Source organism: Drosophila sechellia, chromosome X, assembly GCF_004382195.2.
Source record: "Drosophila sechellia strain sech25 chromosome X, ASM438219v1, whole genome shotgun sequence".
Taxonomy (NCBI): domain Eukaryota; kingdom Metazoa; phylum Arthropoda; class Insecta; order Diptera; family Drosophilidae; genus Drosophila; species Drosophila sechellia.
Window position 1 is genome coordinate 14,062,891 of NC_045954.1, and position 18,497 is coordinate 14,081,387.

An 18,497-nucleotide genomic window follows, 5' to 3' on the forward strand; every position below is an offset into this window, starting at 1 on the left:
TTTGATTACTTACTCGATCAGCCAGCGATACGTTCGATTTGGGTTGGTTTCCTGTTCTATATTGTTAGGCAGAAAACCTGAAAGGTTTTGGCTTGAATTTCATATATAATATAAAAAGAGGTATCCACCAAGATGCTTAAGAAATTACACAGTGATGGGATTGTCACAGCAACTCGGTTCTCCACAATGGAGGAGGGGGCGTGACCAGCTGTGACTGCGAGTGGCCAGAAAAAAGAAGTTCAAGAAAACCTGCTCCAAACGAGATGAGCAGGAGGCTCGCTCCACCGACTGACCAGCTGACTAACCGGCCAACCGACCGACTAGCCTGTTATGATGCAATGGCAAGGTTAGCGCGAAAAACATATTTTTGTTTATCGTGTTAAGTAAAAGGCCACTTATTGTAAATGCCGAGTAAACAACAAACATCTAAAACAGTGAAAATACGAAGAATATTTGCATAATTGTCAGGAATTTGCAATAACAATTAGCTGGCTTCAAAAGATAATTATCCATATGTTTTGGCTGTATGTTTTAAAAAGATTTGAATACAGTGAATATTGAAAGAGTTTTAAATATTTATCTTGGTTTTTATTTCATCATTTATTTCACTATAAGCAACTAATTTTTGTGAAAATGAATTGTATTGACGTGGTAAAATTCTAATCCGACTAGAGCCATATATATGCATATTGCTAATGCTGCTGAATTTATATTGCTATTTTTATATGTTTTCAGCTGAAAAAATGTAAGCAGCCTTATACTTGAAATATAAAATAGAAGAATGCCTTAATTCGAATTAATTGTGTTCGTGACACTAATCCAATTTCAAGTCAAAATAAATCGTTGTATACGACACCACATTGTTCTGCTTCGAAGAATCTCCTTTTGTCAGGGTCTGTTTTTGTGAGTTCTTGCGTCAGATGGCTTAAGATCTTGTTTCTATAGATGTACCCAAATTAGCAAGCAACCTATTCCTGTCCGGGGATCAGAGCCAAAATGACCGGAATCCCCGCGCCGGGAGTCCGAGAAATTGCGCTGTCATCGTCAACAGGTGTGCTTGGCCAGTTTATCTAGCCGATCTAGTTGATCGGGTTCAGATACAGATATATCCTATAGTCGCTTATGCATATGCAATTATGCAAATCGATGGGATTACATCAATGGACTTGGTATCGCAGTGCATTCCACGTTTGTCCAGATGTGCATTTTGCGGGCACTTTCTAATTAATTGTTAAATGCGCCGTGAGTTTTTTTATTTTCCCACTATCTTTTTTTAAAGTTTGTTGTTTTGCGACCTTAAACAGATTTTTTATGGGAGCTACTTTAGTTTTGATATCTGCTTTCACCTTTCAAAAGATTAAATCCTTAAGTCAGAATTAAAAATGCTTGTGAATTGTTATTTCATTGTTTAAAAACCTCATACAGTAAAGCAACTTAAATAGACAGAAAAAATAGCACAAACTCTTATTTAAATTATATTAACTTGACATGTAAATATTTGTAAAACGTAACAATTATCTTGTGCGGAAAAATAGATTTGTTGCCATCAACAAGATTTGCAATTTGTTTATAACTCATTTTTTTATTATAAATTTGTGCTGCCCCACTAGCTGAGTAACGGGTATGTGATAGTTGTTCTCTTTTGTATTAAAGTTAAATTAATGCAGAATCAATTTAAAATAACATATGTATTTATATGTATTAATTATATGCATTATCACAAAAGGCATGAAAATATTGGATTTATGGTAACTTTCTTGTATTCTATTCATCATTTTTGTGGGAAGATTATACAGTAATAGGTAGCAAATAGTAGCATTTTTCCGAAAGTTCGAGCTCTGCCAGTTATTAGTGACTCGGATCGATGACCGCTGAGATCGGAGAACAGGAAAATCTTACAGATACATAGTGTCTAGCCAACTATATGGGTTGACTGGCACGTGGCTAAGTGGGTGGAAAGCTGGTCGGTTGGATGGATCGACCGCTCGATATGCATTAATGGTAATGGTTTTGGTTGGTTGGTTGGTTGGTTGGGTTGGATGGTCGGTTGGTGTTTCAAATTGGCCCAAGATGTTATAGAATATCGTTATATAAATATCTATGCGATGCGGCGGCGGCGGCGCCTGTTGTTGTTTATATCAAATCAAATCGAATCGAATTGAACTAAAATCTGGTTCCGAGTATGAATATGATGTCGAACCGGCGGGTATTCAAATCAGTCGACGCCCCCTATGTTGTTGTTATTTTAGTCTTTCGATCGGCCCTCTCGGCTCGAACCGAAGCCAAAGTCAGGCGCGTGATAACCGGCGATGTGTGAGTGTGTGGGCTATATACCCAGATACGCGTACATCTATATGTATATGGATGTATATATGGAGAGCCTATATAGCAACCGACTAAACGGAGTCCGCCAGAGGCGATAAAAGCACCAAGATATCGCCGAAGTAGATCAGTTTAGCACAGAATTCGCAAACGACTCGAAAGTATCCAAAGGGAATCCTACGCATACAAGAACCATCCGTCCAACACAGTGGTTGCCCAAAGATCGCAGCTCTAATGCTCGTCTGGAACGATAAACAGGATACCAATTTTACATTCATTTGAGCATAGTGCTCCATTTGCCAGAAATCGGACCGGAGACACCGTCGTAACCAAAAATATTAGCAATATTTGTTTGTGCTTTTTTTGTTTTTGTTTGGTTTGGCTATTCGATTTTCTTTCGTTGAATTGGGAAAAAGGGCCGGCCTGGTGATAATGCCCAGCAGTTTTGCCAACGAGAGTCAGTTCCGATACCAGAACAGCCGCAGTCGGGCCAGCTGCCCAAGCCGGAGTCCCAGCGAGCCGGAATCCCCGGCGCCGGTGACGCCCAACTGCGATGTAGTCGACCAGGCGCTGGCCGAGCTGCAGCTCCAATCGCAAGAGATTCTCAAGCAACAGGACCTGGTGGCCACCACCACCACTGCCACGAGCAGCAGCAGCCGGAAGCGATCCGGATGGGAGATTAAGAGCTCCAAGTTATCCCTAAACACGCACAATCGCATCAGGAACATTGTCGAGTCGCTGAAGATCAAGCCGAATCCGGAGAAGCCCATGATACCGCTGTCCATTGGTGAGCACCATAAATATCTAATAACCAATATATATAGTATATATATATATCTAGAGAGTAAATGGAAAGTTATATATTTTTATATTTAATGTAAAGATTCATTTTAAATATTTAAAGTTCATATCTCAAACTTTCTAGTTCCTAAAACTGATTTTCGATGATTTCATTGGCAAATTCTAATAAGGTCTTTTATATAAAACTTAAAATATATTTAAAATATTAGTTTGCGTTATCTGCAAGTTTCTGACGCAGAGCTTATGTGTTTTAAAAATCGATCTTAAAAGCTTCCCCCTTCAGAATTCTCAGAAGTATGCTATGCATTTAGCATGTATGTATAATGTATAATTACATTATCAGGATTTCGGTTTTTATTTACCACATTTCTTTAATAGTGGCTAATTAGATAATCAATGATTTAAACTATCCAAAATTCGCAAATTTTAGAAAGATACTTAAGCCGGTAGTGCTAACTATCCAGTTTCGTGGGAAACCTGCTCCTCATTTCACCATATCCCCATAACATCTCTGACGTTTATGCTACAAGTTTTTGGGCCAAATTTGAATATTTCGGATGTGCGATCTCTTTTGCTCTTGCCGTTTATATATATATATATAATATTTTTTCATTTTTTTGGCAGCTGACTTGGCACAAACCCGATGAAACTAGCTTTATGCGCACAATGAATTCGGTTTCATTGTGAACTAAAGCGATCCATTGGTCATACACACCCACAAAATCGGGCCAATCAGATATTGGTGCTTCGGCTATAATGCTCATAAGTCGGTTTATAAGTTGGGACATTGGACTTCCCTGAAATGGTGGAGCTCAATGGGCTTTCTGGCTTTGGAAATTAACAGAGAAGCTAATTTGGTCGATTGTCGCGAGTTTCTAAATTTGTGCTAAAATATGCCAGATACCAGATATATAGTATAAAATCTGTAAAGCTGTTGTTTCGATTGTTTTTCTTGTTCTTGTATATATTTCAATTGTTTTTGTTATTTTTTTGTTTTGTGTTTTTGTTTTTAGTAATATCGTAATATTTTTGTAGCGAGTCACGCGCACTGTATTTGTGTTTTGTGGGGCATTTGCATAAAATGTAGTTCCACCTGTTTGACAAAGTCGAGAATCCAATCGAATCGAATCCGGAATCGAATCGAATGGAATCGAACGCGGGATCTGAGCCAGATTATACTGCTGCTGCTTGTTTACCCATGGGAATCGGGAATCGAAGCTAGCCGGAAACGAACGAGTTAGCCATTGACCCAGTGCAATCAGAGATTCGGATGCGAAGTCACCTGATTTTTATTTTGAACACCATTTTGCATTCTGATTCCAAAAATAAATGCATTTAATCCAATAAATTAGGCAATTCACTGATGGAATATTTTCTGTATTATTTTATTACCTGGAGAACCTGGAGCAACCAGAAAAAGTATATATATTTTTGATCTGTACGTCTCTACTTTTCCCGAAAATCTTCTTTTTATTACAGTTAGTATATAGGGATTAATATTTTTCAAATATTTATATTAAATGCATTTTGGAACATTTCTTTCCTCAACCAGGTGATCCCACAACCTTTGGCAATCTAAAAGCCGCCGATGAGACGATGAAGGCGGTGCTGCATTCCCTGGAGAGCGGCAAGTACAATGGGTATGCCAGCACCCAGGGTCACGAGATAGCCCGCAAGGCGGTGGCCAAGTACAGTGCCCACCAGCGTCCCGACGGAGAGATCGATGCCAACGAGGTGGTGCTCTGCAGCGGCTGCTCCTCCGCCTTGGAGTACTGCATCCTGGCGCTGGCGGATCGTGGTCAGAATGTGCTGGTGCCGCGACCGGGCTTCTGTTTGTACTACACGCTGGCCCTGGGCTTGGATATAGAGGTGCGCTACTACGACCTCCTGCCCGATCAGCAGTGGCGCGCCGATCTCGTCCAGCTGGAGAGCCTGATCGATGAGAACACCGCCGCCCTGCTGATCAACAATCCGAGCAATCCCTGCGGCAGCGTTTTCGATGAGAAGCATCTGCGCGAGCTGATCGCCATCTGCGAACGCAACTATCTGCCCATCATTGCCGATGAGGTGAGTAACCCGTATATGGAGCCCATATGAAATGTATTTCATCTGCCTTTGCTTTCTTTGCAGATCTACGAGCACTTTGTGTTCCCCGGCTCCAAGCACTTGGCCGTGAGCAGCCTGACCACGGAGGTTCCAGTTCTCTCCTGCGGCGGCTTGACCAAACGCTTCCTGGTTCCCGGTTGGCGGATGGGCTGGATCATCGTGCACGATCGGAAGGATCGTTTGCGCGATGCCATTGTCGGTCTAAGGAACATGTGTGGTCGCATTCTGGGCTCCAACACCATCATCCAGGGTGCTCTGCCCGATATCCTGACCAAGACACCGCAGTCTTACTTTGACGGCGTGATTGACGTGCTCCACGTAAGTTTATCATTTAGATTTAACAGCTTAATTGATAATTATTATACGCTTATTTTTCCCTCACAGTCGAATGCCATGCTGGCCTACAAGATGCTGAAACAGGTGCGTGGCCTCGATCCCGTGATGCCCAATGGAGCCATGTACATGATGATCGGCGTGAGCATCGAACGCTTCCCGGAATTCAAGGACGACATGCACTTTGTCCAGGAGATGGTGAACGAGCAGAGTGTCTTCTGCCTGCCGGGCAGCTGCTTCGAGTACCCGGGATACGTGCGGATCGTGCTCACCGTGCCCGGGGCTATGATCGAGGAGGCGTGCTCCAGGATGGCCGAGTTCTGCGATCGCCACTACAAGAAGGAGTCGCGCAATTTCATTGAGCACGGATTGCTGGACTGCGATGATCTATCCTTCTGAGCTGGGAGCAAAACATTTATTAGACATTCTAGACTACAATTTTTATCAAGTGTACATAAGTGTATGTATGTATATATAATATATATATCAATCATTTTAACTATCCAATATATGGAGTATTGTCTCAAAAAATTGCTGAAAAAGTAAAGCGCGTCACACACAGATAGATAGAGTTTGGAAAGAGCGAGTAAACTGCGGCTAAGTAAATGGTCTTTATGGAGGACTTCTGAATAGAAATATATATAATATAAATATATATATATATATATATATATATATATATATATATATAGGCCTATATTTGAGCTATCTGGCGCTGTAGGCTGGCTTGGGTTCTGTGCAAAAAATGTTAAACTTGGTGAAAGTAGTTGCAATTATTTCTATTAGTTTCAAATAAATTTTCTGCCAGCCTTTGTCTAAATTGTGATTTCAATTTAAAAATGCTGAACATTTTCGCATCAATTGTATCTAATGTATCTAATGTATATGCATGGCTTTTCGTTGTAAGAAATTTTAAAATGGTGCGTAAGGAGCTGTGAAACGTAATTTGAATGCCGGTGAGTGTTGTGAAGTGTAATTGAATGGTCCCCACATTTCAGCATTCAGCAGCACTGTTTATGCCAAAAAAATATACAATTCTAGCTAGGGGTCTTACAAATTTCTGAAACTCTGGGCCAAATCCTATTGATTGTGGATTGTGTGTGTGTGTGTTTTTGAACGAGGACCTGAGCACGAGAACCCAATCCCGCCTACAGGCTACCGGGGGGGCAGCCTTTTGCCTCTACATGTGGTGCGGATGCATTTTCTTCTCCATTTCGGTCTCCACGCGGGCCTCATCGATTTCGGCGACAGTGGGCAGACCACCTGGCCAGTGGAGCAGCTCCTGCTCGTGCTCCATTATCATGTTGGCCTCCGCTGCAATTGATGCAATCATCGTATAGGTTTGTATAAGATATAATCCTTCTAATGAAACCCAAACAATCAAACAATCCCATCCCAGACCCACCTTGAATGCGATGCATCTTGCTGCCGTAGGCCCAGTCCGTATAGTAACCCACGACGAAGGTGAGCGGCAGGAGCGGAGCCAGCGCGGATACCCTCCTGACCCTCTGATAGTAACTGGCGCAGCCGTACACAGCACTCAGGTAGAATCCGCTCAGCCAGTAGAAGAGCTCCCGATGATGGGCGATTGCCAGTGCCTGTTCCCGCTGCTTGATCTGGTAGTGCATCTGGATCCAGCGCTCCATCTGAGTGCGGTCGCTTTGGTCATGCGGGGTTTGGGGATTATATAAAGCGGCGGACTCACCTTGAGCTCCTGGCACTTGCGGTAGCTGGGATCATCGTGCTCCGGATAGCCACTGCCGTAGGTTTTCTTGCACGAGGCCGTGGCACCCATTTCGATGCGATTGCTGCTCGGAATTGTTGGAATCGCCGTGGTCGCTTGTTGGACACTCAGCGCGGAGTTGCCACTCCGGCGCTGGTAACCAAATCGACCCGTAAATCTGCGCAGGCGTCGTTCATTTTTGGGGGTTGCTCGACTTGGAACCAGAGCCATTTAAAGTGACGGCCCAGTGGAGCTGTCAGTTCAGTTGGCTGACTGGAGCACTGCCTGACTAAACAGACTGAGTGGCCGTAACTCCAAGTCTCCGCGTCCGAAAAAAACATAGAAGAAAAAAAAAGAAAACAAAGAAAAAGGACTCTTTTACGAGGACCTCGGCGCGTGTTTGGTGTTGAAAGAAAAAAACGGGTTTTCCTTTCCGCAAAGATTTGGAAAACCGGAAAGTGCGGCAACCGGATATATTCTTAGATTTCAATAGTCTCCCCAGTGCAGTCCATTGATGTGGCCTCTGTGATAGAAATCGCGCGAATCTTCGCCATCAAAAGTGTACCATCATCCAACAGCAGCCGCTCCATCAGGCGAAAAGTGAGTAGACTATGAGTAGAAGTAAAAAAAAGGCAAAATACCTTTACACAAATCGTACTGATTTGAGTTTTGGACACGGAATTCGGTTTGAATTGGTGTGGGCATGGCTGCTTTTGGCTACTGCTCCTTTGGTAATGACAATGGATTCGCCAGTGGGGATGGGACTGGGTCGTATAGTACACATATCTACGCATATACGGCGAGAAGTGGTTGCTCATTCGGGGGTTGCAAGTGCCATCCGCCATCCGAGCTGAATGTCTTGATTCACACCGAAACAAATTTGGATGCTCTCGAAGATCTTTGTTGAAATATCTATGCAAAAAGTTGGTGCAAGAGATACACTCAAAACAAAAGCTGATCAATAAATTTGGCTTGTAGATTTGAAAAATGTAGTAAAAAAGCTTTATTATAAAGGATTATAAAGTTCATATTGAGATGAACAACTAATATTGAAATGTCTATATATTGAATTTAATACCTATCATATTTATTTGCTTACATATTTTATTACTATAAAATTTAACACTTTTTGATATATTTCAAATATTTTCGCCCAGTGCACTCAGTGTCTGTGTGAGTGGGTTTGAGTGCTGCACCTTCAGCCCACCTTGGCAGCTGTTCGGATGTAAATATTGACAAAGGTCTTGGCTCTAATTGCCGCCTAGTTGGTGGAGGGCATCCTTGGAACATGGAGGTGCTAAATACTCGATCCATGTACTGGGAGTAAGACGTAAAGAATATAAAACATAATATGTTTTACATTTGCGTTTTAATTCGATATATTTACCCTTCAAAACCTAAGAATAATCTTAGTAAAGTGGAAACAAGATAGCAGTTTGGGTGTTAAGTTAACTACTAACTGATTTAGTCAAGTGTATTAATGACATCTTAACTAATATGCCCCATCTACCCACAGCAGGCATAACTTACCGACCGTTCCAGGGTCAGGATGCGCCGCTTGAATGATTGACCGCCTACAAATTCGTCGCTTGGGTGCAGCTGCTAGAAACAAACGAGCAGGAGGCGGGCCTGGAGGAGGAGCAGTTGGCAGCGGCGGCGCCGGCGGAGGAGGAGGAGGAGCAGGGGCGGTACCGGGAGCGTCTGGAGGGGCGGGAACAGGACCGACCACTGGAGCGGCGACAACAGCGGCCAGCGGATCCAGCGGCAGTGTTGGCCACCACCAACACCACCACCATTCGCATCCGTATTCCACGAGCGGCATCAACACGCCGGCGACGGCCAGCACCAGTTCCTCCAGCGGCAACAGCTTGACGCCGCAGCAGCAGCAACAGCAGCAGCATCCACACCATCAGTCCCATCACGGGCACCACTACGCACACCACCAGCAGCATACGCATCACCACGCGCCGTCGCACTCGCACCATCCGCATCCACATCCGCACGGACATTCGCATTCGTATTCACACCTGCGACACTCGCAGCCGGCGTCCGCCAGCCAGTTTAGCTTCAATCCATCGCCGGGTAGCAGTCCTGGCAACGGACTGGGACTGGGCGCTCGTCAGGATGCGGCCAGTGCGCTCAACAGTCCGACGACCATTGTGAACTCCGGTAGCGGCAGCGGCGGCGGCAGCAGCGTCGCCTTCGGAATGCAGCCGCAACAGCAGCAGCAGTCGTTGGCCGGCGGAGGAGGCTCATCGGCGACGGCGGCTCCATCCTCGGGCGGTGGCCACAACAATGGTGCCGGGCTGGGACCGGTCGTTGGTGGCGGCGGCGGTGGTCTCAATCTGCTCGGCGGACTGGGCGGCATGGGTGGCATGGGCGGCGGAGCAGCTGCCGCCGGCATGGGCATATGTGGCGGCATTAGCAGCACCGTGGGCAGTGCAGCCATCACCGGAGTGCCGCCGATAGGGCTGGGCATTGCCACCGGAATTGGCAACAAGATCATGCTGGGCCGGAAGCAGAGCCTCAAGGGCGGTGAACCCTTCCTGGCGGATTACGGACCGGAGGAATCGCTCAACGAGAGCGCCGACATCGAGTGGGTGAACAAGCTGTGGGTGCGCCGCCTGATGCGACTGTGTGCCCTCGTCTCACTGACCTCCGTATCACTGAACACGCCCAAGACCTTCGAGCGGTATCCGTCGCTGCAGTTCATCACCTTTGCCTCGGACACGGCTGTCACGTTGCTCTTCACCGCCGAGATGATCGCCAAGATGCACATCCGTGGCGTGCTGCATGTGAGTATGCTGCACTGAGAGAAATGCCATCTACTTTCTCAATTCTCTTTTGCAGGGTGAGGTGCCTTACTTAAAAGATCACTGGTGCCAATTCGATGCTTCCATGGTCAGCTTCCTGTGGATTTCGATCATTCTGCAAATCTTCGAGGTGCTGGAGATAGTTCCCAAGTAAGTGGCCGCCCAATAGTTATAATAATTCGAGTTTATCAATACAATATATAAAATAATATAATCCTAGGTTTTCCTATTTGTCCATTATGAGAGCACCAAGACCCTTGATCATGATCCGCTTCCTACGCGTCTTCCTTAAGTTCAGTATGCCAAAAAGCCGTATTAACCAAATCTTCAAGTAAGTATCTTTTAATAAATTATAAATTATAAATAAATGCAAATTATAATAATCTTATCATCAACTTCGATTTACAGACGTTCGAGCCAGCAAATTTACAATGTAACACTGTTCTTCCTGTTCTTCATGTCTCTATATGGTTTGCTAGGAGTTCAGTTCTTTGGCGAACTAAAAAATCATTGTGTGATGAATAATACGGAGTACGATCTATACAAAAGACCGTAAGTTAACAGAACTTAAAACCTGAACTTAACATTTTCCATTATGCAATGGGTCAGTTAATTAATGGGAGTTAATTTTCAGAATTCTGACTATCAATTCACTGGCCATTCCGGATACGTTCTGCTCGATGGATCCCGACTCCGGCTACCAGTGCTCGCCGGGCATGGTTTGCATGAAGATGGACTTCCTGAGCAGCTATGTGATCGGATTTAATGGCTTCGAGGATATTGCGACTAGTATCTTCACCGTTTATCAGGCTGCATCGCAGGAGGGTTGGGTGTTCATTATGTACCGGGCCATCGATTCACTGCCGGCATGGCGAGCCGCCTTCTACTTCAGCACGATGATCTTCTTCCTGGCGTGGCTGGTGAAGAACGTGTTCATAGCGGTGATCACGGAGACCTTCAACGAGATCCGTGTGCAGTTCCAACAGATGTGGGGAGCGCGAGGGCACATCCAGAAGACGGCAGCGTCGCAGATCCTGAGTGGCAACGATACAGGCTGGCGACTGGTGACCATCGATGACAACAAGCACGGCGGATTGGCGCCGGAAACGTGCCATGCGATCCTGAGATCGCCGTACTTTCGCATGCTGGTGATGAGCGTTATCCTGGCCAATGGCATTGTGACGGCCACCATGACCTTCAAGCACGATGGACGACCGAGGGATGTGTTCTACGAGCGGTACTACTACATCGAGCTGGTCTTCACCTGCCTGCTGGACCTGGAGACGCTCTTTAAGATCTATTGCTTGGGCTGGCGTGGATACTACAAGCATTCCATTCATAAGTTCGAGCTGCTCCTGGCCGCCGGAACTACGTTGCACATCGTACCGATGTTCTATCCCTCCGGGCTGACCTATTTCCAGGTGCTACGGGTGGTGCGACTGATCAAGGCCTCGCCGATGCTGGAGGGATTCGTCTACAAGATCTTCGGACCGGGCAAGAAACTCGGCTCACTGATCATCTTCACCATGTGCCTGCTGATCATCAGCTCGAGCATCTCCATGCAGCTGTTCTGCTTCCTCTGCGATTTCACCAAATTCGAATCCTTCCCCGAAGCCTTTATGAGCATGTTTCAGATTCTCACCCAGGAGGCCTGGGTTGAGGTGATGGACGAGACAATGATCCGTACAAGCAAAACTCTCACGCCGCTGGTGGCCGTCTATTTTATACTGTACCATCTGTTCGTTACCCTCATCGTGCTCAGTCTGTTCGTGGCGGTCATTTTGGATAATTTGGAACTGGACGAGGACATCAAGAAGCTCAAGCAGCTCAAGTTCCGCGAACAGAGCGCCGAGATCAAGGAGACGCTGCCCTTCCGTCTGCGCATCTTCGAAAAGTTTCCCGATTCACCACAGATGACCATTTTGCATCGCATTCCCAATGATTTTATGCTGCCCAAGGTGCGCGAGAGCTTCATGAAGCACTTCGTTATCGAGCTGGAGACGGAGGACTCGCTGGTCGAGAACTGCAAGCGACCCATGTCCGAGTGCTGGGAGTCCAATGTGGTCTTCCGCAAGCAGAAGCCCGTCCGGATCATGAACAAGACGGCCAAAGTCCGGGCCGCCGGGAGTAGTCTGCGCAAATTGGCCATCACGCATATCATTAAGTGAGATTTGACATTTTTTTTGCTGACCCATGATCCCTGCGAACTAATGCCATGCATTTTCCTAATCCCGTAGTGACAGCAACAACCAACGCCTGATGCTGGGCGACTCGGCCATGTTGCCCGTGGTTGGGACAAAGGGCGGTGGCGGACTGAAATCGCAGGGCACCATCACACACTCGAAGCCGTGGCGCGTAGACCAAAAGAAGTGAGTAGCTGGGCCCTGCCCCACCGAGGCGGCGCGACCCGTTTGATGTGTGTCCACTACCAATTCGCAGGTTTGGCTCCCGCTCCATCCGTCGCAGCGTGCGCTCCGGTTCCATTAAGCTGAAGCAGACGTACGAGCATCTCATGGAGAATGGTGACATTGCTGCCGCGCCACGTGCCAATTCTGGACGTGCCCGTCCCCACGATCTGGACATTAAGTTGCTGCAGGCGAAGCGACAGCAGGCGGAGATGCGGCGCAACCAAAGGGAGGAGGATCTGCGCGAGAATCATCCATTCTTCGACACACCGCTCTTTCTGGTGCCGCGCGAGAGTCGCTTCCGGAAGATTTGCCAAAAGATCGTGCATGCCCGCTACGATGCCCGACTCAAGGATCCGCTGACCGGCAAGGAGCGCAAGGTCCAGTATAAAAGCCTGCAGTAAGTGGAGCATCCTTCTCCCAAATGGAGGATTGACTTATTAAAACGTTGCTTGTAAACATATAAACTTTAATCCCGTACAGCAACTTTCTCGGTCTGGTCACCTATCTGGACTGGGTGATGATATTCGCGACGACTCTCTCCTGCATCTCGATGATGTTCGAGACACCCAATTACCGGGTGATGGATCATCCGACGCTGCAGATCGCCGAGTACGGGTTCGTTATTTTCATGAGCCTAGAGCTGGCGCTGAAGATTCTGGCCGATGGCCTCTTCTTCACGCCGAAGGCTTATATCAAGGATGTGGCCGCCGCACTGGATGTGTTCATCTATGTGGTGTCCACGTCGTTCTTGTGCTGGATGCCCCTGAATATACCAACCAACTCGGCGGCCCAGCTCCTGATGATCCTGCGCTGCGTGCGACCGCTGCGAATCTTCACCCTGGTGCCCCATATGCGAAAGGTGGTGTACGAGTTGTGCCGCGGCTTCAAGGAGATCCTGCTCGTATCCACGCTGCTCATCCTCCTAATGTTCATCTTCGCCAGCTACGGTGTCCAGTTGTACGGCGGACGCTTGGCCCGCTGCAATGATCCCACGATCTCGCGGCGCGAGGATTGCGTCGGTGTGTTCATGCGACGTGTTTTTGTGACCAAAATGAAGTTGACCCCGGGTCCGGATGAGTCCTATCCGGCGATGCTGGTGCCGCGAGTGTGGGCCAATCCAAGGCGTTTTAACTTCGATAACATTGGAGATGCCATGCTGACGCTGTTCGAGGTGCTCTCCTTCAAGGGATGGCTGGACGTGCGCGATGTTCTGATCAAGGCCGTGGGTCCGGTGAGTTGGACATACATATATATCCGAAATCATGGCTATAATAGAATATCTTTAAACTTATCTATCTTATATCTTTTACTTTACAGGTACATGCCGTCTATATCCACATCTATATATTCTTGGGCTGCATGATCGGTCTGACTTTGTTCGTGGGCGTGGTCATTGCCAATTATTCGGAGAACAAGGGCACCGCCCTGCTGACCGTCGACCAGAGGCGTTGGTGTGACCTCAAGAAGCGTCTGAAGATCGCCCAGCCGCTCCATCTGCCACCCAGACCCGATGGCCGGAAGATCCGTGCCTTCACCTACGACATCACCCAGCATATCATCTTCAAGAGGGTCATCGCAGTGGTGGTCCTGATCAACAGTATGCTGCTCAGCATCACGGTTTGTACCTGGCCATTTCAGTGGTCAAAGGAATCACGAAGTAACTGCATGCATATGTATATGAAATGTTGCGTAATAATTTCTAGATCTAGATTGGTTATATTCAGTTTGCCCATGCTGAAATATAGCTAATGTGTTGGATATACATACGTACTAATTTTACCAGCTATATATCGCATGCCTGAATCTCAGCAGCTTTAGTCAAAGGGATCAAACATAAATTAAAGTAACTAAGCATTTTAATTCTTTGACTCTGTACCTAATAATCTATTTATTCTGTGATTCTGCACCTAATAATCTATTTATTGTCCTATTTGAGTAAAACAATTGATGGAAAATGAGGGGAAATATACCAATCTCTTGTAGATTACATTACAACAACTTCAGCTTAAATAGATTATTAAATAGAAGAATAATCCTAACATATACCATATACCATATATTTTCAATAATAAGTGAGCCGCCAAAAAATATGCTTCTGACTGTCACAATTTGCAGTTCGAGAGCCAAAGTCATATATACATAATAACTGCATGCCAGCACGATTGTACAAATGCATATATACTATATAGAACAAAGGTGGATAGTGACCCACTTGCGATAGCGAATACTACGAATAACCGAAATCGAAACCATAGCAAGATAATGAATGTCTGGTGTTATGAATTGAAACTGTAGTATGCGACTGCTTAGCTTAGTGTTTAGAATTTAGAGATTAGAGTTTAGAGTTTAGAGTTTAGAGCTAAGAGCTTACAGATTAGAGATTCGAGATTATAGCAGTTGCTATAATCAAAAGCTCTTGACCTTCTATCGTCATAGTCTTAGTCTTGTCTCTTGTCTCAATTGTCTGCTGCAGTGGATCAAGGGAGAGGTGCATACGGAACGCCTGGTGATCGTCAGTGCGGTATTGACCTTTGTCTTTGTGGTTGAGGTGGTGATGAAGAACATTGCCTTTACACCGCGGGGCTATTGGCAATCTAGGCGCAATCGCTATGACCTCCTCGTCACCGTTGCCGGTGTGATTTGGATTATATTGCAGACCATTCTGCGGGTAAGTTGTTCATGTTGCCACAACTGCTGTTGTCAAAACCACCACTCAGTACCACCACTCAGTATGCCAAAAACCACTCAATTCACACTACACTCGATCCACATTTACATTCACATTCACACATGCCCCGCTGAACAATGAACAATGAACACTGACCAGTCTGACCTCTGACCTTTGACCTCTAATCTCTGACAGAACGATCTGTCCTACTTCTTCGGCTTCATGGTGGTCATCCTGCGCTTCTTCACCATCACCGGCAAGCACACCACACTGAAGATGCTCATGTTGACCGTGGGCGTGTCTGTATGCAAGTCCTTCTTCATTATCTTTGGCATGTTTCTGCTAGTCTTCTTCTATGCGCTGGCCGGAACGATTCTCTTCGGTGAGCTGGGTGTCCAAAAAAAAAGTTAATTAACTTAGAAATAAAAATACATGAATAAAGAGCTAGAGCCGGAGTCGGCCAACCTGGGCCACCCCCCCATCCCTACTGACCATTCCACACGGCTGATTCTCGTTTCAGGCACCGTCAAATACGGCGAGGGGATCGGTCGACGGGCAAATTTTGGTTCACCCGTCACCGGGGTGGCCATGCTCTTCCGGATCGTCACCGGCGAGGATTGGAATAAGATCATGCACGACTGCATGGTCCAGCCGCCGTACTGCACCTTGGGCAACAACTACTGGGAGACGGATTGTGGCAACTTCACCGCCAGCCTGATATACTTCTGCACCTTCTACGTGATCATCACATATATCGTGCTCAACTTGCTAGTGGGTAGGTCTCCCTAGGAATTAGTAGGTCACTCAGGTTTAGTATGTGGGATATATGGTTATCCACTTTACTGCTAATGCTAATCATATTTTGGATTAATCAACTTAAAAATGTTTACATTACTCTTAACCATTTAAATCTCTTGTGAAACTGTTAGCTAACTTATTAATTAATTAATATAACTAAAAATCAATGCAAACTGTATTAATTTTATCTATATCTAGACTACAATTGAGACTAACATAATTTTTTCCCTTTCTGCAGCTATTATCATGGAGAACTTTTCCCTCTTCTACTCCAACGAAGAGGATGCCCTGCTTTCGTATGCGGATATACGCAACTTCCAGAACACCTGGAACATTGTGGACATCCATCAGCGTGGAGTGATACCCGTGCGCCGGGTGAAGTTCATCTTGCGGCTGCTGAAGGGACGACTCGAGTGCGATCCGCAAAAGGATCGCCTGCTGTTCAAGTACATGTGCTATGAGCTGGACAAGCTGCACAATGGCGAGGATGTTACCTTTCACGATGTCATCAAGTGGGTGATGGTGATCCATAGTTTAATGTAACCCCCATTATCATCCTACCATTTTCAGCATGCTGAGCTATCGCTCCGTGGACATCCGGAAGGCACTGCAGCTGGAGGAGCTACTGGCGCGCGAGGAGTTCGAGTACCTGGTTGAGGAGGAGGTGGCCAAGATGACCATTCGCACCTGGCTGGAGGGGTGCCTTAAAAAGATTAGGGCCCAAAATGCCAGCGTAAGTCGCGATGGGTCTTGATTGTGAATAGAAGATAATAATTACATTTAAATTTGTTATTAATCCTGCAGAAGCAGCAAAATTCGCTGATCGCTGGCCTGCGGGCAACCAACGAACAGCCGGTGATGCGGCCAAATGTCCAGGAGGACAAGGCTCCCCTTGGTGCGGTGGACAAGTCGGCGATCAGCACCATCAGTGGGGCAGTGGCCGGCGCCTGTCCGCCAACCAGTGACGCCTTTTCGCCGACCTTTAGCTCCACGGAAAACGAGGAGAAGGACGGCAGCAGCAGTGCGGTGGTGCAGTTGCCCCACTCCGAGACATCAGTAGCCGGAAGTTCAGCGACAGGTGCAGCGACAGCTACGGGGACTTCATCGGGACTGGGCGTTGGACCACCGGCTGTTCAGTCCACCGCTCGCCATGTGATGACGGTTGGCAAACGGGGCTATGTCCTCAATCGATCCGATTCAACGGGCAGTTCGGCGGGCAGGAAATTCCTGGCACCCACCTCCAGTGATCCCCAGCAGCGTTCGACGCTGAGCGACAAGGAGCGGTTGCACATCACCAGTCAGCAACGGAAGAAGAACTCGATGACCACATTGCCACATGCCGGCCAACTGGGTCAGTTGGCCAAGCAACGCGGCGGTGGTGGTGAGGCCACCAAATCGTCCAGTTTCTTTGCCCAGCTTAACAGCGAGATTGGCCAGTTCCATTATCCGACAATAAACGCTGCAGCCGCCGCAGCTGCCCTGCATGGCTATGGACATGGACATGGCCATGGCCATGGGACGCATGGCGGTCATGGTGGACATGGAGAGCTCCAGCTGCATCATCACCATGGCGGCGCCCTGGGCAGTCCGTCGGCCATGATGAGCCAAATGATTGGTGGCAGTGGCAAGCTGTTGCCGTTCAATAACCAGGCGAATGCCGTCTACGAGGTACACGACTGGTGGCAGGAACAGGTCCTGTGTCCGCAGACCAGCGATGACGAGATCTAGCAATGGCCCAACATCATTCGCAGGTGGACGAAAACCGGAAGCCGGAAGTTCCGCAGAGGTGGTGGAGCCTATTAAACATTATCATCAACTAGTGGCCTAGAACTTTTTTGTATATGCCTATTAAGTGTAAATGTATCGGCCTCACAATTAACGGTTAACAATTCTTAACGAGTATATATAGAGAGATTTAGCTATAGTTTAGCACTGGGTAAAAATGAAAGTGAAACAGAAGTTAGGAAACAAAAAGGGCAACCATTAGTTTTACGTTTTGTTGTTGTTTGCGTGCTAGATGGTAAATATGATCAGTCAAGTCGGTAACTTTGTTATAGCTTAAATATATAAAGAAATATATATTATATATATGTGTAATGAGTACATCGCATATGAATTGCATATGTCTTACGTATAGTGCAAATTTATAAGCGCGCTGCCTCACCAAAACGGAGCATTGAAGTTCGTAAATTGCCCAAAACTCAATTAAGTAGCTAAAGAAAGCCAAAAAGAAAACCATCGTACAGATTCGAACTAACCAAGTTTATACCACAAGTAGTAGCTGTAGAGAAGGACAGAGAACCCTCCCCGACACCAAAACGAAAGAGATGCCTATAAAGATATTTTGAGATTAGCCAAAGAACTCAGCACAAATTAATATTAAAGTTATTACTACGAGTATATAGCCAAATCCCCCATTTAGCGACCTACCCCCTCCCACAACAATCCAAAAAAGCGAGCGTAATAAAAATCGTTGAAATTGCAGAACGTTTTAAAAAAACTCCTCTCTTGGCTGCTCAATGAAT

At 46.4% G+C, this 18,497-nt stretch overlaps 3 protein-coding genes across 5 annotated transcripts; 2 read left to right on the forward strand and 1 right to left on the reverse strand.

The window, feature by feature from the left end:
• The first annotated feature begins 2,441 nt into the window (after positions 1-2,441).
• Positions 2,442-6,069, forward strand: LOC6618523 (tyrosine aminotransferase). Its single transcript, XM_002042747.2, has 4 exons — positions 2,442-3,109; positions 4,676-5,190; positions 5,254-5,547; positions 5,614-6,069. Exons 1-4 carry the CDS (start codon positions 2,755-2,757, stop codon positions 5,959-5,961), a joined length of 1,512 nt encoding a protein of 503 aa, XP_002042783.1. The 5' UTR covers positions 2,442-2,754; the 3' UTR covers positions 5,962-6,069.
• Positions 5,959-7,448, reverse strand: LOC6618524 (plasminogen receptor (KT)). The gene is made up of 3 exons (XM_002042748.2): positions 7,268-7,448; positions 6,968-7,208; positions 5,959-6,876 (listed from the first exon to the last, which is right to left on the reverse strand). Exons 1-3 carry the CDS (start codon positions 7,355-7,357, stop codon positions 6,743-6,745), a joined length of 465 nt encoding a protein of 154 aa, XP_002042784.2. The 5' UTR covers positions 7,358-7,448; the 3' UTR covers positions 5,959-6,742.
• An 85-nt stretch (positions 7,449-7,533) lies between these two features.
• On the forward strand, positions 7,534-18,478 carry LOC6618525 (sodium leak channel non-selective protein). 3 transcript variants are annotated; one of them, XM_032724464.1, is made up of 16 exons: positions 7,541-7,885; positions 8,802-10,080; positions 10,136-10,248; positions 10,319-10,429; positions 10,507-10,650; positions 10,733-12,262; positions 12,336-12,467; positions 12,538-12,903; positions 12,987-13,737; positions 13,824-14,123; positions 14,980-15,174; positions 15,370-15,556; positions 15,695-15,949; positions 16,211-16,484; positions 16,543-16,705; positions 16,777-18,478. In XM_032724464.1, the coding sequence occupies exons 2-16, from the start codon at positions 8,848-8,850 to the stop codon at positions 17,698-17,700; spliced, it is 6,678 nt and encodes a 2,225-aa protein (XP_032580355.1). In that variant the 5' UTR covers positions 7,541-7,885; positions 8,802-8,847; the 3' UTR covers positions 17,701-18,478. The 3 variants fall into 3 exon arrangements, 2 of the variants coding, with proteins under 2 accessions (XP_032580355.1, XP_032580356.1); XM_032724465.1 differs by having other exon boundaries at positions 12,565-12,903; XR_004362353.1 differs by lacking the exons at positions 14,980-15,174; positions 15,370-15,556; positions 16,543-16,705; positions 16,777-18,478 and having other exon boundaries at positions 7,534-7,885; positions 16,211-16,303.
• Positions 18,479-18,497: the final 19 nt, after the last annotated feature.